Below are 27,925 nucleotides of genomic sequence, written 5' to 3' on the forward strand. Positions count from 1 at the left end.
TTTTGCCCAGCCCTATTCACCCACTATATTTCCTTCCTTGCCTTTTCCAGTGCTTGCATTCCAATTTCCAACTATTATTAAATTTTCATGTCTTTAATTGCTTCATCAATTTCTTCGTATATACACTCTACCTCATCATCATGAGCGCTTGTAGGCATATAGACATAACTATCGTCAGTTTCAATTTTATCCTTATTACAATGATTCTATCACTATGCATTTTGAAATACACTACTCTCTTCCCTATCTTCTTAGATTATGAAACCTACTCCTTCCTGCCCATTATTTGAAGATATTCTAAAATCACCTGACCAAAAGTCGTTTTCCTCGTCCTACCGAACCTCGCTAATTCCTACTATTTTTACATTTATCCTACCCATTTCCCTCTTTAAATTTTTTTAACCTACCAACCATTTTTAGACTTCTAGCATTCCATGCGCTTACTCGTAGAATGTTATTTTTTAATTTTCTGGTGATCCCTTCCTTAGTAGTCCCCACCCAGAGATCCGAATGGGGAACTAGTTTACCTCCAGAATATTTTACCAAGGAAGGCGCCCCTCCCCATAATTTTTATTTGAAAATGCAGAGTGCTACATTTTCTTGGAAAAAAAGCAGCTATAGTTTTCCACTGCTTTCAGCTGCGCAGTACTCAAGAGGATTGAGTGATGTTGATGTGGCCGTTTAAGTCATCCTGACCTATGCCCTTAAAAACTACTGAAAGAGCTGCTGTCCTCTTTTAGGAATCATTCTTTGGTCTGGCTCTCAATAGATACCTCTCATATATGGTTGCACCTTTGGTCCAGCTACTCTGTATCACTGTGCACTCAAGCCCCCTCATCAATGGTGATGATTCATGATTCAAGGTCTCATGATTCATAGGGGGAGAAGTTTCATGCCTAAACTGCTAGAAGTGCAATAGGTATGTTAAAGTATGGTCTACTACTTATGAGCCATTCTGAATTCAACATGTTTAAATAATTTAAAGTCATACGTATTTTAAGCATTAATCTTTACTAAGACACATTTGTCACACTTCAATTTGGATTAGGACTAGCAAATTGAAAACATTCATGTATTATCATAAAGCAGTCCCAGCTTTAGTAATCTCAAAACAATGGATCTACTTTTCAATAATATTGGAACTGAAGCAAAGCTCCAAAATGGGGTTTAGAAATACTTGAACTTAATTAAAATCTTTCTAGTTGCATTCAGAATGTTTCTTTTTTTTTGAAAGCATACCCAATTTAAGTAAAATTGGTTTGTTACCCCACCAACATTATTTAGATTTATCATTTGAGAGATTAAAATAACAATTAATTGGCTCTCTATCTCAAAGATCAGGAAGACAAGAAACTTGTTTTCATGTTATTTAAATGTTCCCTGCCCATTTTACTTACACAGTTGCCTAATTAATTTTAAGCAAAGCTGTTTACATTCATACATATTAAGCAAATGACTTATTCTGAAAAAATATTTTTAACATATTTATTAATATTTTAAAATATTAACTAACTATACCAAAGGTATATATCAAAAGTAAAATATAAACTCTTGAAACAAAAATACAGAACCTGAATTTGGTACCGATTGATAACAGTACACTCCAAGAAATGCAGTAGCATGTCCAGCACAAATTGCAAGGATGAAATAGAGCAAATATTGCTCATAGTATAAAATGTTTAATGTAATCCTGTCTTGCATAATGTCAGTTACCTGTCACATAAATATATGTAATAACTAACAAATTATTAATGAAAAACATATAATGCTTATTTTCAACAACAATATTGTCAAATGAAAATGAATTCTAATTATGCTATATTTTAAGTAAAGATAACTTGATTAAACAGCCAAATATCTACAGAAACAAAATATTAACTAGCTGATATTATGGCTGCAGCCATAACAAATAAAGTTTTACTATTCTATTCATAACTTTGGCTATTCAACTAATTTATTTTTGTTACTGAGGGATACAGTATGACTTGTATTTCAGTACTTATGCATTTTTTTGAGTAAAAAGATTTTTTTTTTTAATTTTGTGATGCAGTTTGTTTAGTGTGACCTTTCTGATACAATTTAACAAACAAAAATGTGTTAATGCTTGTTTCATTTTCTATATACAAAACATTCAAAAATAAAAATTAACTTTATTAACAAAACACTATCAGTCAAAATTACACTCTCATCTAAGTAAATAATAATAACAGCTTAAGTAAATTAAATGATTTTCATGAAATAATTTGCATCGCATTAAAACTTTGAAGTTTAAAAAAATATTAATAAGTATGAGTCTGACAAATTTCTAATGTAAATAGCTGAAAGAGTTCATGGAACTATTTCTAAGGTACTGAAAATAATTAAGATACCGTCTTTCAGTCTTGATGTTACAGACCTAAGTACAAGATTCTCAATTCTCACTTTCAATGCCCAACAATAATCTCATTCTTCCACTTTTCCAAATGAGCTTGATTCAGTTCACCATTACTAACATGTAAAAGTACATCGAGCAGTAAGTTTAGTCTTTTATTAGTAAATAAGATGTTTTTGAAGTAAATATGAATGGCGACATTTACTTTAATTTTCAAGCACAGCAGAATTTAATTTTCAAGTTTCTTTGCAGAAAACATGTTATTATACAGATAATTTAGGTTTACATAACTGTAAAACAATTGTTAGCTGGTTTCTATAAATTTTACTAATCTACCTAATCAAATTTGTTCTATTATATACTTATAACAGGATAATATATATTATCCTGTTTGCATTTAAAAATTTTTGTAAAATATTTGTAAAACAATTAATAAATTTATATCAAAATAAATGAATGATTCACCCATACCAAGCAAAACTTACGATTATGCTAAGGCAATAGCACACAGCAGAATATAATCACATATACTACCTCTGTATATTTGTGAAGTATAGTTTTGGTACTTTGAAGTATAAAATTAATATAATTTATAACTCCTTAAAAACTAACAAAATAAGTAAAAAATGAGATAACATCACGGGTGCCATATTATGAAACAGGAGGCAATGTTAACAGAAAAACTTACTCAGCAGGAATGTCAATCAAATATACACTTCACTGAATATGTTGATAGAAAATGTTTAAAAAGATTACCCTTAAATGAGTCTGGCTAAATGGTTAATAATTCAATTGGCTATTTCCTCTTACATAGCATACACGTCATGGAAGTAATATGGTAATCCCAGAAAGCATGAGTGAGACCTTGGGTAGCTCTAATACCTTAAGGAAAAGGTGTAAGGTGGTAATCAGGGGCCTCCATTTAAGTCTTTCTACCATTCCCTCCTGTATTGCTCTACATTCTGCTTTTTCTTATTCAATCTTTTCTTGTCTTCCTAACCATGTTTTTTTTTAAACTTTCATTTTAGCGATTTGTATTTTACATTCTTCTCCTCTGGTAGTCACCAGACATTCTTGAACAGTAAGTTAACCTCCTACTATCTGTACTCAAAAAACTGAATAGTCTGCACACAAAAGTATATCTCTTACACCATGAGGTCATTACCAGTTTTTTTTATAATTTCAGTAAGCATAAATACTAAAAATAACTGAGTATAACAACATAATTGTAAAATAAAAAAAATACATGCCACTTGAGACAGTAACCTCAAAATGAATATCATTACATAACCGCCTAGACGTTTATGTAACCGAACTGATACATATTTTTGATTGATTAATTAGGATAATCAATCAAAGAAGAATTAAAAACTAGTTCCAGAAAGAACTATCCCATTTGTAAATGAGTTAAATCTTGTTATGGTATGTTAACAAACATTTAGGATATTTTTGCTGTTGATAACTCAGCTAGTTGAGCTACTTCTCGTTTATTTTTTAAAATAATTATTTAATCTGAATAATCAAACTTTAGCTTGATGTGCCCAGATACTGCAATTTGAAGAAAGAAATATATTTTCCAGAAATGAGTTTTTTGCAACTAGTGCTTCTTAAAATTGTACTAGGCTGCAGATGAATAATTTCAGCTCATCAATAGCTTTGTTAAACCCAAAAGTCCAACTTTCTTCTTTATGTAAATTTTTCTAATAAGTAACTGCAAATAAGATGGTAAAGTTGATTAAAATTTTACTTTAGATACTTATAGTTACACATTCTGCAAAAAATGCATTTCTTCATTTTGTCATATAAAGTAAAATAACTAAAAAATGTCAAATATTCTATAATTCATGATTATCAGACAATGGAACTAAATTAATCAATCACTAATGTAATTGAACCGATAACTGTGGGCTCAAACAGATCAAATCCAAATAAACTGGTTCTACTGTGTCTCAATAAAAAAATATAAAATTTCAAAAACACATAAAATAAAAAAAAAGAGTAAACTGCAATTTTCTACAATTATAAAAACCAATGGACAACTGATGCAAACTTAGGTTCAAATCCAAAAAAACCTGACCAAGTTTTATGTCTATCTTAACACTTTACTCTATATGTAGAACAAAGAGATAAGTAATAAATCTATAAAGAGCATATTTCATGAGATGTAAGTTTGAATACCAACAGCTAAAGGAAACAAGTAAAGACTGCATACGAAACCATAAATACATACATTTACTATATTTGCACTTTATTGACAAAATTCACACACAATTTCTGTTAGCATATATTACAAACCTGTTGAAAAAATGTACAACAGTACTTTAAATTAAAAAAAAGTTAAGTCATAATTCACATCATCAATCTAATTTTACCTACCTACACTACACATTCTAAATATGTACTATAAAATTTGGTACAAGAAATATCTCATTACTAAATATACTAATGACTAAACTTATGTACAATATCTACTTTAATTTTAAATAAATAACTAAAATAGAAGTAAAATATTTTTTCTCATCTTTTTTTTATAATAAATACATTTTACTTGAAAAATTATTTATTTAAAGCAAAATCTAAAAAATAAATAATATCTACACTTAAAGACTATTTAAGGCACAAATATATTAGGAGTTAAAGGCACACAACTTTAAAGATAAAACACTCTCATTGAGTAAAATTTAAAATTACAATAATAAAGTCTCTAGAAGTGATCATCTAAATCAGCGTTTCATGGTGAAGTCTCTTGATGTTATAAGGATTTTTATAATAGTATATCATTCACATACAAAAAAAAAAACATTCTTTAAAGATCTTATGATCAATTTCAGTTCTAAATTACCAAAGATCATGAAAACATGATTTTCCCTCCAAAAATAAATGTTGTTGTTATTCTGCAATTAAGTAAAGATATTTTTTGGGGGAGTTCATGCCTGAACACACCTATGAAATATAAGTATTAAAAGACTTCACAAAAGCAAGTTCATTTAAAACATGGCCTGAATATGAACAAATTGAGAAAATCTGAGTAAAAGTAGAAAAAAACATTATATTAAGTGGTGAATAGCAACTTCTAAACATCCAATAGAACTATAACAATAAAATCCCATGAATAAGATACAGAAACATTTATTTCTATAGTTCACTAAAATTTAAGTACAGTACTGCAACTTTCTGTACTACATGAAAATATATAAATATATACCTCTCTTCAGAGTTACAGAAGATGAAGGGTTGTTCACCCTACATTGGCAAGAATAGGTTTGTTTCAACTGCTGGAAAAAGCACAATAATAGTCACATAACAGCCAATAAAAAATCATCAGCTGACTTACCAGTAGTTTCTAGATTCTGTTAAATTGATAAAAGATTTCATAAATTATTAAATATATAACTGTATCAAATCTAGAATGAATTTTATATGGGCGAAGACCATATTAACTTGAAAAATTGGAACTATGAGTTTATATAAAATGGAAGGAGAAAACAAACTAAATTATGACTACACTAATATGTTAAGCACATCAGGCATATCCCATTAAAAATTATTTTCATGTGTTTTATTGGTTAAAAAAATGCTAGTAAATGATTAATGCCAACCCCCCGTTATGAATTTAAAGCAGACGTTTCCAAACTAGATTTAAAAACTAACATTTAAAATGGAAATAGATGAATACATTACTATTAGATAGAAAAACAACCTTATTATAACAATTACGAAAAAGTTTTGCTAACTTGTTATAAAATAGACTTTTTAACTCCATTACCTAAAGAATTCAAACATCAGTGTATTTGGGAAACGCTGATCTAAGATGTCTACATTTTAAAATCACGATTATTAAGACATTCATAAGACTATGCATAAAACTATTGATTCAAGACCTTTATAAACATAGTAATTTAAAATCACACATTATTAAAACATAGAAAACAAAAAAAATCCCAATACAAGCTTTTTACAACACTAAATTCCCATACAAACAAAAACCACACTTCTGTATATCATTTTAGTAATATGAATCTGATATAAAATATGATTTCATTTTATATTTTATGGAATGTACACAGGTATTAATAGCTATTTGTGAATGTTCTAGTAGAGTTGCACACTATTATCTTGTAGCAAAAAATTAGAAACAAGTATACTTACTCATTTTAGAACTAACCATTACTGCTTTCATTTTTATTCATTTTTTTTTTTGTTTTTGAGGGAAATTAATTAAAAGTTATTAACAGAGAGCATCATTTTTTTTAGATTCACTAAAAATAATTTTGTTTAACTCCCTTTGAATATATTACATGGTATTTTGATACTAAAAAAAATCAATGAATGACAACATAATTATAACCAAATTTTCTACAAAAAACAAAAACAAATAATTCTCTTATATAAAGAATTCTCATAAAAAAGTCATATATATTTCATCTATCTTGATTTAAATAAATAATCACTGCAAGAAAACTAATTTTAAGATTTCAATCCCAAAACTAATGCTTTTCAAAGAATTTAAATATCACGCCAATTATTAGTAACAGATTATTATTATATAGCTTTGTCTTGTTAATATTTCTGCAGTTTTATAAAGTAACAAGAATTACTAACACTCCCATGTTTTTGTGAATTTGTTCAACACAAAACAGAAATCTGCAAATCAGCTAATGTTTATTCACATAAAATACAGATATATCTAAAATTTGTATTTTAATCAAATTTAATAGTCTATACTGAATAAACATAAATACTATAAGTAATTTCTAATAAATCAACATTAGATAAGAAAGCAAACAAGGTATAACTGATATTCGTAACCTATGAAACTAAATTGTTGAATTGATATTATACAAATTTCTATATCAAGATGGGTTAAACAATAATTAAAAAATCTAGTTTCTATATAAAAATAAAAATTATGCTTTTTTTTATCTCTTGCAATGATTTCCTTTTTAAAATAGTAACATAAGAATTTCAATATAACAAAAAGACTGCGATTTATGAGATAAATAATTATGAAAACGTACAACCGCCAAATATCCACCATAAACTCTGTTCAAACTATGATGTGTGTTTTATGATATGAAATTTTACACACCAGACCCATTTATTTTAGAATACTGAAAATTAGTTAAGATACTATTACACATTTTCAAATAGATGAATTTGATCGTGGTAAAAAAAAGAATTAATTTTTTAAAAACTATTTTAACATGTTAAACTGAATAAATAATTAACTTAAAAATAAAAGATTTGGGGCCTTTTAGGGCTAAATACAAAATAATGGGAATGTCTTTTTTAAAAATTAACTATTTTTTTATTTTAAATTATCAAGCTTTGATGTATGAAAATGCTACAGTTAAGATAATAAAACATTGAATAAAAAACTAAAATAAAAATTTCAGTAATAAGCGATTAAAAATTGGAAAAAATATTAATCACAATTTGATTAGATGGTTGCTTATTAGCATTAAGTTTTAATATATTTTTTTATGATAAAAACTTCAGAAAAAGTATCTACAAGTATCACATTATTATAAATGAATGAAAACAAGTCACAGAACATACAGTTAACATTTTGATGGTTTTAAGTGTTGTCATATTTTTTTCTTCCAGGTGTAATTATTTATAAGAAAACTTCTAGGTTACAATCCCTTAGTTAAAAAAACACAATTTTTAGTAATTTTACAAACAAAAATAAAATATTAAGTAAATTCATTAATGAGAAATAGCTATTATGTATAAGATGCGATATATGAAATCTATATAAAGCAAAATATAGCCATGGATTGTAGTGTAATTAACATGAATTTAAACAATCAATTCAATCCTATTTTTTGTTACAAATTAAGCGCAGCTTTAGCTTTTACGCTTCATTATTTAAATGAAGATTTAACACTTATGAGCTTATTTTTAGTCAATTTATGATACAGAAGCATAATTTTCATTTGAATGTGTAAATAGATAATAAAATTAGCAATAAATTGTACTTTCTGATACCAATAATATGAGCAACTTTATACTTTAAAATTAAAAATAAAATTTTAGTCCAGGAATTCAAATTGGTAGTTTCTCAATGAAAATCACTAGAAGCAATTTTCTAATTATGTCATTAAAAAACCAATAAATTTGTAAATCCAGAAAAGTGTATACATTTATTAATAAGCTAATATATTATAGCACACATTCATTTATCAGTATAATTTTTGAGGCCATAAAAAATACAGGGTATAAAAATATCTTAATACTTAAAAAAGAACTGCTGTAATACATTCCCTGCAATTGGAAAATTAAAGCACAAAAAAGGCATAAATAATTAATGTACAAATGCAGCAGTCACAGAATAATACTACAATCTTTGTAATAATTAATGTACAAATGCAGTAGTCACACTGGTTTACAGTAATTAAAAATATCTATTCATATTCTCATAAATTAAAAAAAAAATTTACTTAAGTTTAAACATGTAAAAGTTGTACAACAAAAGTAATAAGTTACTATCAGTCTTTAAAATGGAAAAATCAAATAATACCTAATCAACAGGTAGAGTTGAATAAACTAAAACTCAATATTTACTGTTTCCAAGATTAAAACAAGAAATCCTTAATTCATTAAAGGATTATTCAAAGAATACTGTAATATATTTTTCAGTTTTAAAATTAACCTCCTCCTTTGTCTTCGCAATTTTATCCTTCCTTTAAATTTATGTTAATTAGCAGTATTTACATGCTCATTAACTTAAATAAAATTGAGGATTTATTTCTTTAATAAGTAATAGAATTAACAATTACTTCGTTTAATGCCTTTGTTTTAATGATTCTAGGTGATGAAGACAAGCTTGTATATCATCACAATCCTCCAGAAATCCCTTTAACCTGAACAAAAAAAATAAAAATTATTGGAAGATACTAAATAAAAAAACGACAGAAGAAAACCAGAAGTTGACACACTGTTAACTGCTGACAACAATGATGTAAAAAAGTTATACCATTTTATTTCAGTAAATAAGTTTTTAAGAAATAATCAAGAATAGAGAAAACAAATATCATTTCTTACACATCAGCAGTATTAGCATACTCTTTCTTAACTATCCCTTAAAACCGCAATAAAAAATAATAGTTCAGAGAAAGTTTTCTGTCATAAAACAATTAAGCAATCCTCTACAACCCAAAGCCGAGCTGCAACATTAATACTTTAATGTTAAAATAATGAAGGAGAAATAAAAACTAATAACAAAAAGTTAAAAAAAAAACATAGGATACATACTTAGTATATAAGTCATCAGTAAATTCAGTAGGAAACTTTCCTCCTTTTAAAGCAGTCATACACTGGGCGGCAAGCGTTTTAAAACAACTACGTCTAGGAGTATTATGTGGTGGATTGTCCCATACTGGTGTAGCACGGGCATAATTCCATGCCATTACAACATAATCTAGTACTGCACCCCACTGTTGACTATCGACTAATGTACGACCTTGTTCTACCAAGCATTTCTGAAAATAAAAAAATAAATATGTAAAATATAACACCACATTTTCAACCATGCTTATTTGAAAAAAATTTCTATCTTTTCACACCAATTACAAAATATTAAAATCTGACAAACACAATAATCAATAAAGGAATTAAAAAATTAACCTAACTGCTAGCAGTTAAAAAAACATTAAAGAGCATGTAAAACTTCATCCTATAACTCAACTGGCTATTTGCCAAGTATGGTTTTAATTTTTTTTACAAATTAAATGTAATGAATGAAAAGACTTAAGGAGACATGAAATAGTATAACGGAAAGTCAACTCCTGGCTATGCTGGTGTTTCAAACATGTTGATCTATTGAAAGAAAACAATTTTTAGTCACTTTAATGCATATTACTATTACTTTTGCTCGATTTTTATAACAGTAAAATCAGCTTGTTTCTAGTTCATCTTGAATTAGTTAGTAAAGAAAGGAAAACATTTAACTAACTTGTGACAGATTTATGATTATGCTATGGATACATGGAAATAACAATTTCAGGGTCCCCGAGTCCAAAAAAGTGGTTCTTAAAATATGTTTGTTTGTCTGGTAAACTTTCTATTCATGATTCTCCCATAAGTATTTAATGTTACAATAAGTTATTTTTTGAATTAAGCTCAGCTAATATAATCATATACTGTATAAAACTCAATTTTTGACAAAAATTTCAAGTTAGAACATTCCATGTCAAACCAATGCAGCGAGATACCACGTCCGCATACATGTCAAAGTTTGGTCAAATTAAATTCATGTTTTTGCAATGAATTTAAAATGAAAAAAAAAAGAAAACCAGCAGAAATAACAAGGATAAGAAAGTACAGCCACCTTCTGACAAACACTGCAACTGTGGGGCCTTTGTCTAAGATTCAAAACAATGTGCAACACAGTGAAAGTGAAATTGAAGATAATTGTCATGAGATGATACTGGAAAATCCGTTAGCCTGATGAGCACTATGCCGGTTGATAAGAAAAACGTCGGGATAACTTCAAAGAACTATGATTTTGCAGCAGATGCCAAACAACTCAATAGGAAATTCAATCATCAGTGGTTGGACACATATTCACTATGGCTAGCTTACTTAGGAAGACTCAAAGGTGCTTTCTGTAAATATGATGTGATGTTTCCACCATCAGCCAAAACAATGAGCTGCAGTTGGGATTCCTTTCCATCAGACATTTCATTAAGTACAAGGATGTGCACAATTATTGCAAAACACATGTACAATCCCAGGAACACCAGAATGCAATGGAGTCTGCAAAATCGTTTATGGAGGGGGGGGGCATTCAAATGGACATCCAACTTCAAAAAAGTTAGTAAAAAAAAAACAAAAAATACTGTCTTCAATTGTTTCCTGTATAAGTTTTCCTGGCACACATGATTTACCTCTCAAGAGGCAAAAATCTGAATGAAGGCATACTTATTAACTTATGCAATTTACGCATCAAAGCAGGTGATTCACAACTAAAAGACCATTTTGAGCATGGACCAAAAGACTCATCATCTATCATGCAAAATTAAATAATTGATCTATGTGATGCTACAATCAGCGAACACAGTCATATCGTAAAAAAGCTTGTGTTTACAGAATTTGGATGATGAAACCACAAACATTTCTGGCAAAGAACAGCTGTCTATTGGATTATGTATCTTCAATGATAAAGCCATCAAAATAGAAGAATTTTTAGGCTTTGTAGAGCTTGAAGGATTTAATACAAGTACTGCCAAACCACTAAGATTTTGTGAAAACTTGAACCTAGACCCTGATAAATATGTGGGGTTAGGTTTCGACAGATGTTCCACCACATCTGGGAAAGGAGGTGCAGGTGATCTTGAGACAAAAAGTCTTCTACTTCTATTGCTCTATTCACAAGCTTAATCTTGTCGTGAACAACTTAAACATTACCCCAGAAATTTGTGACTGTTGGAATTATGAACAACGTAATCACACTTTTTTTCGCAAGTCCGTTTTATGATACAAGCTTATTGCTATCATTCCTAAATTGTATGAGAGTAGGGGGTCAGAGAAATACAAAAGCATCTGTGTTTTTAAGAATCACTCTGTTGATATGGTTAATGAATTAGAGACCTTATCTGAATAGCGAAATGATCATAATTTATTGTGACAGTAACATTAACTGTTAAGTATTTCGCTATTCTACTCATAGCAAATGCACTTCAATTGAAGACACTTGACATATTACAAGTTTATTGGGAAGATGTGAAGAAAGTCATCACTGCTTTTTGAAAAGAAGGTGACATTGCAATGCATTTGAATGTTGATATAACCACCACACTAGCCAACAGAAGCATTGAAGCAATCGTCTAGTCAGAAATCCATCCAAATTTTGGAGGTCTTTCTTAATAACATAATATTATTCATTCCTTACTACCTGGATATCATCATATCATCTTTAGAAGTCAAATTTTCCACAGACAAATCGCCTGTGTTTTTCACTGATGAATTTTCCAAGTAACATGAGAGGTGTTTCAATGGAGGAATGTACTTCGTCTTGTGCAACTTCCTACAATTTAGAAGGTATTGAAGGAGAAAGGGAATTGTGGTTCATAATTTGGAATGAGGTTCAGGGGAAGCACCAAAAATTATTGAGGTTTTAAAAAAGTGTCATTTTTTCAGATTATTAGAAAGGGTCTGTTGATATTGCTTTCACATTCCTACACAAAAAGTACTATTGAGCATTCATTCAGCTACCTTTGTCGAATTAAAATCTGGCTAAGAAATACTATTGAAAATACAATAAATGGGTTATGTTATGTTATGTTAAGTATTCATAGACAATGCGTTTTTGCTAACAAGGAGCAGTTAGTTGAAGCTATAGTTAGACAATTTGCATCTAGTCCATGCAAACTGTAGTTACAAAATTAGTTATTTTTTAAATAGATATTTTATTCTTCTGTTAATATGTATTATTGCATAGCACCCCCCCTCCACATATGGACTACCTTTCCACCATGAAAGAAATTAAATTCAGAAAGCTGCTCATTCTGTTTTGAGCTGGACTGCCTTTGATATAGCTAAAGTATTTGACTCTATTGGCAGAAGCAAACTGCTTCATAAGATGGATTTGATTGGTGTAAGAGATAAGGCCTTCATTGTGGTTTGAATCTTTCCAGAGTGTTAACAGTTAATCTCTGGATATTAGGTGGATAGTAGCTTGAAACTGGTGCGGTAGTGTGGATTAATCTTTTTACATAAAAATTGAAGAATTATTTATTTATTTTTTATGAAAAAGTTAAGAAACTTATTTTTTCATGATTTTGTTCCAAATTTCTATACCAAGTTTATACATTATTATGAAATACACATAGCAGAATGAATTTAATAAATTCAATTTGCGGTATACCTAACTAAACATAACCTAAGGATTGGTTCACTTGCTAATCTCATCTACTAATTAACCTTAGACTGGGTGATTGTTAGGTTGACTCCAAAGACGGCAGAGTGTGCTAAAGTGTAAACTTGACAGTTGACCGCATGCTACTGAAGTAGCACTCTTATTTTTAATGGAAAATTTAAATTTATATACTTATTCATAAATAAATAAAAGATTATTGATTACAGAACTATCACTTATATAGATATGTTTATAAGTAAGCATATGCTGTTGTAGCCACAATTCTGCATTGAATTTAACCGTGCCTCATTACTGAAATGAGAGTAATGTAATCACTACACTGCTGGTCTATTTGCTCCTATTTTCTTTAAAAATGATCTGATTATAAGTGAATTTTAATTTATTATTAATAAATACATTAAAACCTCCTTTAGTGATTTTCTGTATTTAACATTCCATTACATTCAGTATGATCTCATTTTTCTGGATTATTTGAACTTTCATTTATCCACATCACATCAAGTCTAAACAAATGGGGTAATACTGTATAAACCCATTACATGCAGAAATTTTGTTGTAGCATATATATATAGGAAGTAAATCAAACTGTATAATTATCAGGAATATTATAATATAATACAGACAAACAAACAAATTAAAAAAATGAATTGGATTAATAGCTCAAGATTAATTCATATGAAACTAAATCAGCAGGGATAGCGATGATGATCAAATGGGTTTTAAAATAAATCAACCACATTATAGTGTTAGTAAACATAATAGAGAAACAATAAAACTCACAAAAAAAAATTTATCACCTTAAATGCAAGTAAATGTGTAGCAGCTCTACTGTAGGCAGGAGAATCTGTTCTTCCAGTAAGACGTGAACTGGGCAAAGATTTAAAAATATTTTTCTTCAAATAATTTAAACGATCTTCAAGCGGTCGTAAATCAGGAGCTGGCAACATTTCTTTTATATCCTGTCAGAAAAAGTCACATGATTAACAACAAAATAAGTAAGATAATTCTACTAATTTGGATATTAGACCAGTGGCTGCATGGCTGCAGTGCGCCAGATTCCTTCAGAGCAACGATTTTGTAAAATTTCTAATGCTTCTAGCCATATTGTTTTTTTACCATGTAAAGGTTTATTCTTCCGTGTTGTATATGTTGTTTAGAAATTTAAACATTTTTATACCTACCCTTTCTTTTTCCTGTTTTAGCCTCCGGTAACTACCGTTTAGATAATTCTTCAGAGGATGAATGAGCATGATATGTATGAGTGTAGTCTTGTACATTCTCAGTTTGACCATTCCTGAGATGTATGGTTAATTGAAACCCAACCACCAAAGAACACCGGTATCCACGATCTAGTATTCAAATCCGTGTAAAAAGAACTGGCTTTACTAGGACTTGAACGCTGTAACTCTCGACTTCCAAATCAGCTGATTTGAGAAGACGAGTTAACCACTAGACCAACCCAGTGGTTTATACCTACCCTAGAATGTGCCCAGCTCTACTAAAGAAAAACTTCAGTATTAACAAAAAACTTATTAAACTATTATTGAAGTAAATAAATTTAAAAAAGAAAAACATACTATTAATGTCAAATTTTTGTGATACTGATGTCCAAGATGTTTGTGAATTTCAATATTCAAGTGTGTGTATGGAAATGATTTTAAATTAATATAACATGCAAAAAAATAAAGCAATTATTATGGTTTATAGTTATGAATAATTTGTATAATCATATTTATATTAATGTTTACACACATGGATGCATATATAATTTTTCTTATTATAATTAAATAAAATAATTATATATGATAAATGTTTACATGATAAATAACATTACATAATATGTGAGGCGCCATGAAGAAAAGTGCATTTATCTCCCACCTGAACCAAACTGAGCTTTCTAAATTTTGTTAAAGAATTAAATGCTGAAAAGTAAATTTATATTTTTTAAAATCATAATAAACAGCCAAAAGTAAAATATTCAATCTGTTTAATCTATGACTGTCATGTTTCTCAATTAGATTACATCTTTTTAACATAAATCTGTTTATGAAATTATTAATAAAGTACTTGTAATAATAAATAATTAGTTCAAATTTAACAGAAGTTATTAAATATTTGAAAAAATAATATTTATGCAGTTTTGTAATATACTTTGTAAACAATTGAAAGTATTAATCATGATATACTAATGAAGAGTAATATTATATATGCTGCATTTAATAATTAATTGAATAAAAACAGTAAAACCCTAAATAAAGAACATATAATTGTAATGCTGCATTGATATTAAATAGGGGAGTCAAATTAATTTCTAAGGTGGATCGTGCCACTGTAACATATTTCACTTTTACTTACTGTTTCATCTTCCAAAACAATTTCCAAATAGATATCTCTTAAAAATGTAGGGTCTGCTGCGGAGCGTTTAATGTGTTAGCCTTATGACTGCAGTCAGTGTTAATAAAACAATTTTTTTACTAAATACAATCATTAAAAGTGATTTAAAAATTGTTTGATTTCATTCTACGACATGGCATCTTTTATCAGTTCACTATTTAATTTCATTACTTACCCCAGAAATTTATAAATTGTAATAAATTTAGTTATTATATATTAAATTACTAAATTTAGTAATATATATATTTTTTTTAAATAAATAAAACTAAGAGAACTGCTATGCCATCAGAATGTCCTTTGTCACAGACATAAAACAGCAGTGAGAAATTAATTACAACAAATTGAAGTACACTTATGACCTTTACCCAAATTCATAAACTTTTAATTTCAATCAACTAGAATAATTAAAAGTGAAGGAATATAATGCATGATCAACATCTGACAAAAAAATGAAAGAAGGCCTCACAATTAGTCTGTAGTTGTACAATATAGAAATTGTTAATGGAGGAAAATGAAAGTTGCATTTCAAAAGTTAAAAAAGTAGATTTACCTGCTCCAGTTCTGGAAACTTAATAATACATTTCTGAATAACTCCAATTAACTGCTCTGATGTCAATGCTTTTAGAACAAGGTCAACCGGGCCATCAAACACTGGTGGTAATATTTCCAATCTTGTCTTCTTTGTGTTTGGAGAACCCTAAAATTTTTTACTACATTAAAATTATTACATAAAACACTTAACTTACGTATATGACTACTTTGAGGTAGATAACATTGACAGAATAACAATAATAAAAACAAGATAGCTTGTATTACTTCTTAAATTATTAATAAATATAAAAAATTTCACAACTTTGAAAACACAAAAAAATTGTTTCATATTTCTTAATGAAAAATTTATAATCATAAAAATGAACAAATTTCACCAAAATAGTTATTGGTTGAAAAATGAGTAACTAGAAAATAATTAGCCCATGTCAAAACTGGACAATTATTTTTTTTTTCATTTAATATGAACAAAAAGTAATTAAATACCTTTTCCTTATTTTACTGTTTCATAAAGTTCAGTAAGGAAATAAAACACAAGTTAATGGAAAAGATGTAGGGGAATAAAATAAACCACAATTGATATTTTGGGTGTTATTATGAAGTAATTAAGCACCAAATTCCATTACAAAAACACAATGTCATTAGTATAAATAATAATAATGTGTTACAACTGTTCTATTATGAAAACAGATTAGTTCTTAGTTTTAAAAATATTTTATCTTACAGTAACCTGTCACATCAATGGTAGAATTTTTTTGACCTATCCTAAGCAGTATTTCCTGCTTAGGATTATCTATAACTAATAAATTTCAAACAGTCATAGTTAAGACTAAAACAAACTGTTTAGATAGATTCACAATATAGTAATATATTGTAATACAATATATATATATATATATATATATTGTATTACAATATTGTAATAGAAAGAAGACAAAAAGCAAAATCACATTTAATTCAGTGTAAAAAAAACAAAACATGTAAGCAATGATAAGTACAAATCAGTGAACAACATTTTTTCTCAGATCCTCATAGGCTTATAGTACAACTACAATATTTCAAGAGTAGAAAATGAGTAACTAGAATAAAATAACAAACACCAATGTTGAAAACAATTCATTAGCTTTAGTTACCTTACAGTAAACTATCTAAACTATAGTTTATCTTACAATTACAGTTAACTACTACAATGGACAAAGAACAGATTAGATTTAAAATACATTAAATGAATATAAGCAATACAAATAATTTAATCAAGAAAATCAAAAGTGTTAAAAAATATTTGTTCCAAATACTATTTTTTACCATTTTGCGTTTTTCAGGAGATCCAAGATCTAATGGGTCATTTAGAAGTAACCTTTTGCGAGGTGTGCTACGTAATACAATTGTGCTTTTGGAAGGAGATCCACCCTGGTGCTTAACAGGTGTTCTATCTCTAGATACCCCATGTCCTTCTCTCTTTTGAAAATCAATGTCAGGAGACCATGTAACAGGTAATCTTCGTCTTCCACGCTGTTGGATAACAAGTTCATCTGGTGATGGCGATGGTGTTAAATAAGATGCTGGTAAATTTAATTCAACTAATGGGTTAATGTTAGTTTGATGTATATTATTATTTCTTCCACCTGAAAAAAAAAGCATAAATAAATAAAATAATCATGCAATTATTATGTTAATATATATATGTGTGTGTGTGTTAGAAATTCAATGCAATGTGTATAAACCATAATAATTTTAAACTTCTTTCACCAACATTGTTCATAAGGTATTTTAACTTAAATTTTCAAAAAATAAGCTACATGATCAATTAGAATAAAATCACAAAATGTGGTAAATTCTAATAATAAGTATTGAATGAATGTAACCATAAACTACATGGTTTAATAATACAAGAGATTCAGAATACCTACAACATCCCATAAAACAGCTAAGTAGAAGCTATATTTTGTAAATTACGGTAAAATTTTCAATAAATTAACAGAATCGTTATTCTCACTACAACTTAAATCACAAACAATATAAACTAACAATTGCATACAACAGGTTCAAATTATTGAACAATTTCTAAAGAAAGACTAAAAAAATACTTAACAACAGAAAAATAATTTTTTCACAACTATAGTGGAAACCAAAACCTAACATTAATCCCAAATCATGTCACTGATAAAATAACATAATAAATTAATTTTTAATAACTACTATAATATAATGTACTAACGTATTAGGATAATATCTAAATTACTGTGGGTTTCCTAAAGTTTTATTTTATAAGCAATAGCCTTTCACAGTTTGACTTAACATTGAATCAGTTATAATTTTTGTAACTCTGCATGCGTAGCAGCTTCAGTTATTGTCTAAGTTTTAAAACTTACACAACTTTTACAGTAAACTGTAATACTTATACTTTTACACTTACATAATAACATAATTCATTTATTTATCTATGATTTTATCACTTAGTATTTTGAGCAATCAGCAGTATGAGTATAATGTGGGGTGGCCTTGCTTTACCCAGTAGACACCACTTTGTCTCTAGTTTGACTTTTTATAAAACCCCAAATAGGAAATAAAAGTGGGTAGTTCTACAGGTTGCTACCCAAATACACTCCAGTAAAGCAGCTGACTTTCTGTCTACCACAATTGGAACCAGGGTGGGCGACTCAATTTTTATGAAAATTGTTCACGGAAGATTTTTTTTCTGAACGCACAATAAAGTGTCATTAACAGCACTCAACACAAAAATTACTACAGGGAGCAATTTAGCCAAACAACATCAAAGTTATACATTTAGATAACAGCAATATAAAATAATTAAAACGATCATAAAAGGAATATATGAAACATATTATAGGAATAATAAAATATGTGAATAGAGATTCATGGCCTTATGAAACAAGACATTCCTTTTTCAAGGAAGGAATAAAGAATAAAGAGAAGGGAGGAAAAGGTGAAGGGGCAATCAACCAAGAGAGGATGATGTTTTCAGTTTTGCATTGGAGACTAATCATCTAGTATTAATCTAGAAAACCTTTCACCATATAACTTAAATGTTATTTTACTGTATTATTTTGTTTACAGTTATAAAATTACAATTTATGATATTCTGTGCAAATTGCATTTATAAGTCTCACAATTTGTATTCAATTTTATAATATCAATAATACAATTACTAATCATCTATATTTGTTAATACCAGTGCACGGGAGGTGCAATGGTGGGTTTCAGAAGCTCAGATAAAATCATTAGGGACATTTTGAGAAATTATGATATCACTAAAAGCCTCAACTCAAACAATTTATATAACAGCCATTTTAACCGCAGCATCAGGCTCTATATTGTTGCTGAAGTCTCCAATCAGAATTCTAATAAATCCTCTGCTCACTGAAAACTAAAGTTACAAATTCTAAAAACAACCATTAATAAAGTTATATGTAAAAGGCTATAAGCGCTTATATGCATATAAACTTGAACTATTGTAAATAAAATAGTAAATAGAAAAAAAATTATTTGAAACAGAAAACATTTTCAGTTCACTGCTGAAATTTTAGACAAAATTAATAAAAGCATTTTTAAAATAATTCTAATTTTCATGATTTAATTTTGAAGCTACTTTTCTTCTTAATGTTTTTGTTAATAGACATAATTCATGAATATGGGGATCTGAAAACCGATATATAATTATTGGAAAAGCACACAACACACCTTTAAGTTAATAACTAGTATGGAAGTGAACCATGGATGTGGAAAAGGGAGAGGAACTGGAATGAGATGTTTGAGAAGTGGGTATGATGAAGGATAAAGAAAATAAGACGGATTAATAAGTGAGGAATGAGGAGGTAATGAATAAAATAAAAGAAAAAGCACTTATGCATGACAAAAAACTGGTTAGTATATGTGATTAGAGAATCTTAATTGCATTAGAAGGAGAAAGGAAGCAAGGAAGGAGGATTAAATTAATATTAAGTGAAAATTGGAAACTACAAACAATGAAAAGGCTTGGGACAGAAAAGGAGGCAGACATACTGGAGTAAAGGACCTGGTGCCAGGCAGAACACCAGTTGATGACATTAAATAATTGCTAACAAAAACAAATGAATATTTCAAGTCAATTATGGGCTTGAAACATTGTTTAGCTGAAACTTGAAAATGACAAAGGTTTTTTTTTGTCTATTGCTTCAATGAAAATTTAATAAAAAATATTTTTTTAATTGAAGATTTGTTACAAAAAGCAATGTTCTAATTACGTTATGAAAACAATGGGATGGAAAAGTTACTAAGGTAAGAAATGCAAAGCTTACACAGTATGTATCTCGAAGCTATTAACAGATGGCCTTGGAAAACCACACACTGCACTTATTTTTTCCTTTACAATTATATTTTTTCACAAAATTTATGAAACTGTACATGTTAATACTGCAGTACATCATTAATACTTCCGTTACCACCATTCTGAAGAAAATATTTACCCTCATTATACTTATGTTTTTAATGTTTTGAACCTTATACGTGCTATTAGTTACTTACAAGACAATTTTCTGACTGAAATAATTTTAAGTAATCTGTAAAATGGAATTGCTGTAGCACACTCAACAAGGCACGTAATACTATTTCCCTTGCTGTGTGCTACTGTCATAATGTGTGACTATTCCTCATTTTACATTATCTTCCTTTCTCACATATTGTTTTTTTTAATAACTATTTTAGCGCTATATTTTAAATTTTAATAATAATAAAAAGATATAACATGATTTTACATAAAATTCACGTCTATCATAAATTTTGATATTGTGGGTTTGTAACAAATTTATTGTCAAAAGAATTAGCAGTGATAAACATGCAAGGATTGTTCAATAACTAAAGAAACAAATGGCAACAGTGGAAAAACTATTTAATATAATGTACTGAAACTGCCTGATATTCAAGCTGTAGCCTTGACAAAGAAAATTTCAGCTGTTTTAAAAGAATTTCCATTACTACAACCTCTTTTGTCTATTTCAAAATGTCAGCAGCTCTGCTTGAAATGTGTACCCTGGAAAAATAGCCGCACAGTGATAAGATTTTTATTTTCTGAAGGTGTAAAACTAGCCAAAATTCACTCATCGATGTTAAAACAATATGTTAAAAAAGGTATTAATTGTGCAAATTTTTATAATGGATCAAACAATTTAAATTGCTCAGAAAAGTGACACCAATTTTCATCATACTGTAGAACCAATGAAAGTGTTGACTGACATTTTAGAAAATCACGTTTATCATATTCAAAGGCCAGATGTACTAAAACTTAGGAAATGGCTGAAATTTGTAAGTGTTTAAGATGAGTTCTGTAATAACCGACTCAAAATAACACAAATTCATACTTGTAAGAAACTAAAATAAGGGTTTGTTTTAGTTAAGGTAATGCTTTTTTAGATCATATACCAACTTGCAATGAAATTATGATTCATCATTTTGAGCTGGAATCTTAAATATCAAGGGTATGGAATGGAAACTTCTGCCAGGGAAAAATTCAATATCAATGCATCGCCAGCAAACTGATGTTAATGTTTTTTTTCTTTGGTGGGGGGAATAAAGGCACAATTTGTAATTATTTATAAGAACATTGTGCATTCAACAGTGAGTACCACAGTAAATCAGTAAATCTACAATATGGAGGAAATGTCCCGGTTTCCTATCCAAAGGCATAATTCTTCTGCATATCTTTTTTTTTGTATTAGCTATATTATAGGTAAAAAATAAGTTATCTTTTTGAGCATAATATCACTAATTTTCCTTAAATAAATTCAAACTAATAATGATAACATTAAAAAGAACAAGGTTTAATAAGCTTAAAATTCAATCTTTTTTCTAACAAGTACTTTGTAAGAAATAGGTCTTTAAAAACAAGTTTTATTTTTAATGATGTACAATAACATAAAAAGTATAACATGCAATATTAGATAAAAAAAAAAAAAACATACTTGGAGTTGCATCCCTTGTATTTTCAGTTACGGATAAAGCTCCCATTCGACTAGGTATTTCAGCCAATGCACTGCGGGTAGAACGACGAACAGCAGTTTCTGATGGTGGAGTCTCCATTTTTAGATATTACATACAATAACTGCACTAAAAGAAAATAACTTTAAAATACACTGAATATAAATGTCATCAATCACACAATATATTTGCTAAGTAATTATGCAATTTCACTTTTATTTTCATACAAATGGTATTGTTTGGAAAATGTTTTTAACAAATAAAATATCGCAACAGAGAAAGAAAAATTAATTAAAATTTAAGGAATTATTAAACCTCTCTACTAAATTATGAATGATAAATAGGAAGAGCAGTAGTTTGAAGGTTTTAACTTCGATGTGATACATGAGATGAACATGTCTCATTTAATTATTCTATAGCACAACTGCTGTTTGTCCTTGAAAAAAAAAGAACATTCATTAAAGAATATAGTTTGCATTACATACAGTGTAGATCAATCATACCAGATCTGATATATTTCTAGTTCTTATTTATAATGTCACACATTTTTCTGGCATTTTTTAATTACTATTTTTTTTTTGTTACATTGAATACATTAAGCTTCTTTCTCCACCAACCAATGATTTGTAAAAATATTAAGTTTTATATTTTTGATTAATGCACTGGATGCATCACAGTAATGAATTTTTTTACTTTTGGCCTAAACATTTTCTAACCTTGTCATAATGTAAATCAACACAAGTATTTGTTGCATTACCTTAATATATGATTAACATGTTTAATATCTTTGTACTACAAATTCTCCCAACATGACATTCTTAAAACATCTGCAATTTTCATCAATAAAGCCAAGTGGTATTAAACAACTGCTGAAATTGGTAGAAAGGATCAACATTCACGTAGACCAATGAGCAAAAATGTTGATAATGAAAAGCTCATAATTTAATCATAATAAGTGACCATCCAAGAAATTGCTTATTTAATAGGTATTACTGAAGGTTCAGCAAAGTTAACTTTAGGCATACACTAAGTAGCCATAAAATATGTAACAAACTACCTTTAACAAAGTGAAAGAGCTTTGCCACAATGAGGAAACAATGGACAAGCCCTCCACAATAGAGGTTCATTGCACTTCTAATAATTTTGGGTATTCACAAATTTGTTTATTAATAGGAAATGTGATTTACTTCTCAGTTTCTGCTGGATTCCTTGCCACACAGCACCAAACGTGATGAAGCTTGCACTACTACATCATATTATCAATCCTGATTTTTTATTCCTTCGAATCATTATAAAATGTTATCAGAATTCAGTTGATAGAATCAGTGGTTGACCATAGGCAGCATCTTATTACAGATAGCACTGTGGAAGCCATTAATGTGAAGCAATCAGTGGTAAGGTTTTTTGTTTGGAGTATACCAAGCTTATGCATGGATAATGCCCCATGTCATCTAATAATGCTACAATGCGTTCCTTGATAACTACTACTGCATAAATTCTCCTTGGGTTATTACATTAAGCATGATTTTGAAATTTAAACTATGACATAGTATTAACTATTGTGTACCATTCAATTCTGTTAATATAGCAATCTATACTAGGAAATTCATTATAAGCTTCAAAAGATAAAAATTAAGAGATTACAGAATAATTAAAAGATTCTGGTACGTTTAGAGTTTAAGTAGCAACTGTTATTTCTTTTTAAAATGATTATTCTGATTTAATTTTTCGTAAAAAAATTTTATTAATTATTATTAATATACTAGCAGACCCGGCAAAGCTTCGCTATTGCTAGATTTGAGTATATATATATTGATTAAATGAACAAAATTTAAAGTGTGATAAAACATTAATCCAAATGAACATTATGGAACTTCACAAAATTTAAACTTTCCCTTTTCTTTTTCCTGTTTTCCCATTTTTTTTTCATTTTCCCCTTCTTCCCTGCACGTAAATCGCTCCAGTAGTTTTTTAGTCTATAGCAGACACATATCAGAAACACTGAAATGGAAGCATAAAATATTTAGTATAGCTTGTTGTTGCTTTTACATCTAACAGATGGTGCTGTTTTTCAAAAAAGCATGTTTTTACCTGTCACAGGTGTGACATCTTAGGTATATAAATAATAAGTATATAAAAACACACACGTATTGGAATACAACATTGTGTCAAAATTTCAAAGCAATCAGTGAAGAAATTTCAGAGATTTAAGATTTTGAACAAATGAACATTTACATTTTTATTTATATAGATTGTAGATAAAAATTTTTTGTGAAATTATATTCAATTTTCCATTTCCCCATGAAGTAAATACATATTTGATGGTATTAAATAATTTAACTATCAAACAAGAAGGAAAAACACAATTAGATACCGTACTTATGTATTTTTTTAAGCATTTATAAACTAGAAGTTCACATATAAAAAAAGGTAGCTCCTTTAACAGCTCTATGAATACAAAACTTTTATCAATTTCCAATTTAATATTTAAGAGCTTAATTGGAAGTTAAATCTGAGAAAAAACAAACTGTTAACAAAGTTAATGAAATCAATCTATGGCAACAGTATATCTGTGCATGTAGGCAAACAAAAACTGTGCCAACATTTCAGATAATAGCTCAAATACATAATATATATCTATACATCTCCCAATCACACGGAAATGATTTTTTGCAAAGTTTTTCTACTAATAATCTATTACGTAAGTGTATATTTATTTGTGGCAAAAAAAAATAAAAACTTGAATAAATAAATGTTCAAATCAGTACATAACAATGCATTACATAGATTACATCAGAAATAGGAACATATCTTACTCCAAATAAAAAAAAAAAAAAGAAACTGGTCAGAGCATCACAAAATACACATTTTATAAAATAAAAAAATTTGATAGTATTAATATCTATATCAATTATTTATTATATAAACATGTGAAATAATTTTAAGGTAGATAAAAATGAAGATTTTAATTTCAGAAATAATTACAAAGTAATGCATAATTCAGTTCAGAAGCCATTCATCAAAGTTGTCAGAGTACAAATTTATGTACTTGATAACAGGAAACAAAAAATTATTTCTTAAATTTAAAAATTCATCAACAGAGTAATATAGCTTCTATACGAGAAAATCTTTTAATTGTATTTTAAATAAATTGGTGAGAAGATTTTTAATATGGTTCAGTGATTTATTAAAAATGACAGTGGAAACAAAATAAGGCAACATACGCTGGAGTACTATGTGCAGTTATAATGAAAACACTTCAGTTACATAGTCTGATACAAGTTGACATCTTTTCCAGTGACTACTATTCTTTTCAATAAGGATAACACATTCATAAATATAAACACAAGGATAGTTTATATATTTAATTTTCTAAATATCAGTCAATATGATTAAATTTATGGACACTAAACAATGATCTGATGGCTCATTTTTTATTCGTAAGCATAAGAAATGCCTAATGCTGATGACAAGCTTAGCATTTCATTAAGGCAAGTTAAAGTTAGTATGGTGTAATCTCAAACTACGTAAGCAATACTGCTTACGTAAAAAGAAGACTGTGCATCAACCCAACCTACCCAAAAAAGAGTAGAAATTATAAATAACTTCTGGTCAGATAATGCAAAAAATGCAGTTTCATAATAATAATAATAATAATAAGCAAAAACAATATTTCCTTTACTTTCAAGTCTTTCAAATTAAAAACCCACTAACCCAATTAAATAAACAAGTAAAATTAGAAATTGTGTAGTAGAAACTGGCAACCCTGTTATTCAAAATAAACTTATGCACATATAACTTGTAATGAGCCAAAGTACTCTCATTTTCATTCAAATCAGATCTACTTAAAATCTTACAACTTGTAACATGTTATGATTGATAAGAGGAAGTAAACTTGTTTCGACTGTGACATTTAATTTTACATTATATGATGATTTTGGCAGTAGAAATCATAAGAAGAACCCAGACATAAAAAGGGTAAACTAGTAGCATATAAAAAAAAATAGAACTTGCTGAATTATATTGTAAAAAAAGAAACAATAATTTGCTCTAACCCTGCACAGATGAAGGAATTTTATATTAATAAACAAAACCATAGAACTATTGGTGTACCATGTAAAAACGATTCATATCATCCACAGAACTGTGACCATACAAACAAATGTGTTAATTCTAATTTTTAAATCCATTAGAATCTGGAACTTTGCTATAAGAAATAAACTTCATAAACTTTTTGTTTTTGGCATGATTTAAAACACAATTTGACCAGTACAATTGCCACCAAGTAATGGTGAGCTTGGAGTGGCCACAATTACTACCTTAAGTTGCATCATGTTTATGCTACTAACAAATGTCTAATCATGGTGTTTCAATGTTTAAGATAACAACAGTGTAGCAGTGATATGCAAGCTAATCATCTAAACTCGCCATTATATGGCAGCTACTGTAGTACATTCATTTTGGTGTTGGTTGGCAGGTGTAATGGGAGTATATAGAATAGGAAGGGAATAAACTATTAAGGAACCGAGACAATGTTCAGTATATCATGTTTAGAATATCTGTATTGTTTGTGTCCTTCTCTTTAGTCTGGTGCTAGGGTGGTATATTTCCTTCATCCAGCTCTATAATACTATTTCTAACTTTTATGAAATCTATGCTTATAAAACTTATAATTTCTGTAACACATTATTTTTTAAATGTACTATCTTAGAAGACAAAGTACGATTTCAGGGTCAAACACACAGCAGAGAAAATGTTAATAGAAAGACAGAGAATAGAATTCCATTCAACTAATGGAGTTTGGGGCAGTTGTTTCACTGACAATTTTAAATGCCTGAGAATTACTTAAAATTCTAAGAAAAATAAGGGAAATATTGCCATAATCTGTACAAGTAGAACAAAAAGGGATTTGGAAAAACTGATCATAGATTTTATAACTACAAAAAACCCTACTGTTACTATATTTATCAACACAGATTAAAAAAAAAAAAATAGGCATCAGTTGAATAAAACCTTGTTCAATGATTGTTAAAATACCACCACCTCTAAACTTGCTATATTAATGATATAAAAGTACTTAATTCTTCTAGGTTAGCATTTTACACGATTTCAGTTTTCACAATTAATACTTTAATTGATTTCAAATAAACTAACAAAATATCATAAACCAATAAATAATATTCTATGAAATTTGGTTTCAATAGAATATTGAAAACAAGGAACTGACAGTTTACCAATCAGGGCAATAACCCTTGTAACGAAAGATTAAATAATAGAAAAGAAAATTAAAATTATTCTAATATGAAGGTGCAATACCAAACTTATAAACTTTATTAATCGGTTAGATTTACCTGGTAAAATACAACCACAAACCATCAAACACCACAATAACCAATGTACCACGTAGCAAACACTACAACATGACTATTCTGGGAGTTCTCCCGCGTAAATGCTATCTAACCGCCAATATGCCATGACACCCAACACAGTGAACTTTAATCCATTTGTTATCAGTGTTCTAATTTTCTCTAAATCTTAATTCACATGATAATATAAGTATAAAATGAATAAAATTTAGTACTTACGAAAAAATACAATAACAAGCTCTTTAGAATGAAATTATTAATTCATAGTACATATCCCAAACTACCATCACAAAATGCAACGGTCATTCCTTAGAACATGGCTGCATAAGCAATTTCGCGCGTTCAGGAATGTTTCCGATTGGCCGTTAAATTTGTAGCAAGTTCTGAAAT

General features: G+C 28.5%; 2 protein-coding genes across 4 annotated transcripts in view; one reads left to right on the top strand and one right to left on the bottom strand.

Moving 5' to 3' along the window:
- Positions 1 to 8,144: 8,144 nt before the first annotated feature.
- Positions 8,145 to 27,855, bottom strand: LOC142331380 (uncharacterized). 3 transcript variants are annotated; one of them, XM_075377258.1, is made up of 7 exons: positions 27,755 to 27,855; positions 22,154 to 22,298; positions 17,502 to 17,821; positions 16,198 to 16,344; positions 14,051 to 14,212; positions 9,629 to 9,855; positions 8,145 to 9,237 (listed from the first exon to the last, which is right to left on the bottom strand). In XM_075377258.1, the coding sequence occupies exons 2-7, from the start codon at positions 22,269 to 22,271 to the stop codon at positions 9,159 to 9,161; spliced, it is 1,053 nt and encodes a 350-aa protein (XP_075233373.1). In that variant the 5' UTR covers positions 22,272 to 22,298; positions 27,755 to 27,855; the 3' UTR covers positions 8,145 to 9,158. The 3 variants fall into 3 exon arrangements, with proteins under 3 accessions (XP_075233373.1, XP_075233375.1, XP_075233374.1); XM_075377260.1 differs by having other exon boundaries at positions 22,154 to 22,293; positions 27,755 to 27,844; XM_075377259.1 differs by lacking the exon at positions 27,755 to 27,855 and adding an exon at positions 27,521 to 27,601.
- LOC142330851 (putative cytochrome P450 49a1) overlaps positions 25,623 to 27,925 on the top strand; it is a 36,336-nt gene continuing 34,033 nt past the window's right edge. Inside the window, exon 1 of the mRNA XM_075376317.1 lies at positions 25,623 to 25,670. Within this exon, the coding sequence (XP_075232432.1) occupies positions 25,623 to 25,670 (48 nt within the window). The remainder of the gene's footprint in view (positions 25,671 to 27,925) is intronic.

The sequence above is a fragment of the Lycorma delicatula genome, chromosome 10 (genome assembly GCF_047948215.1).
Source record: "Lycorma delicatula isolate Av1 chromosome 10, ASM4794821v1, whole genome shotgun sequence".
NCBI classification, from domain to species: domain Eukaryota; kingdom Metazoa; phylum Arthropoda; class Insecta; order Hemiptera; family Fulgoridae; genus Lycorma; species Lycorma delicatula.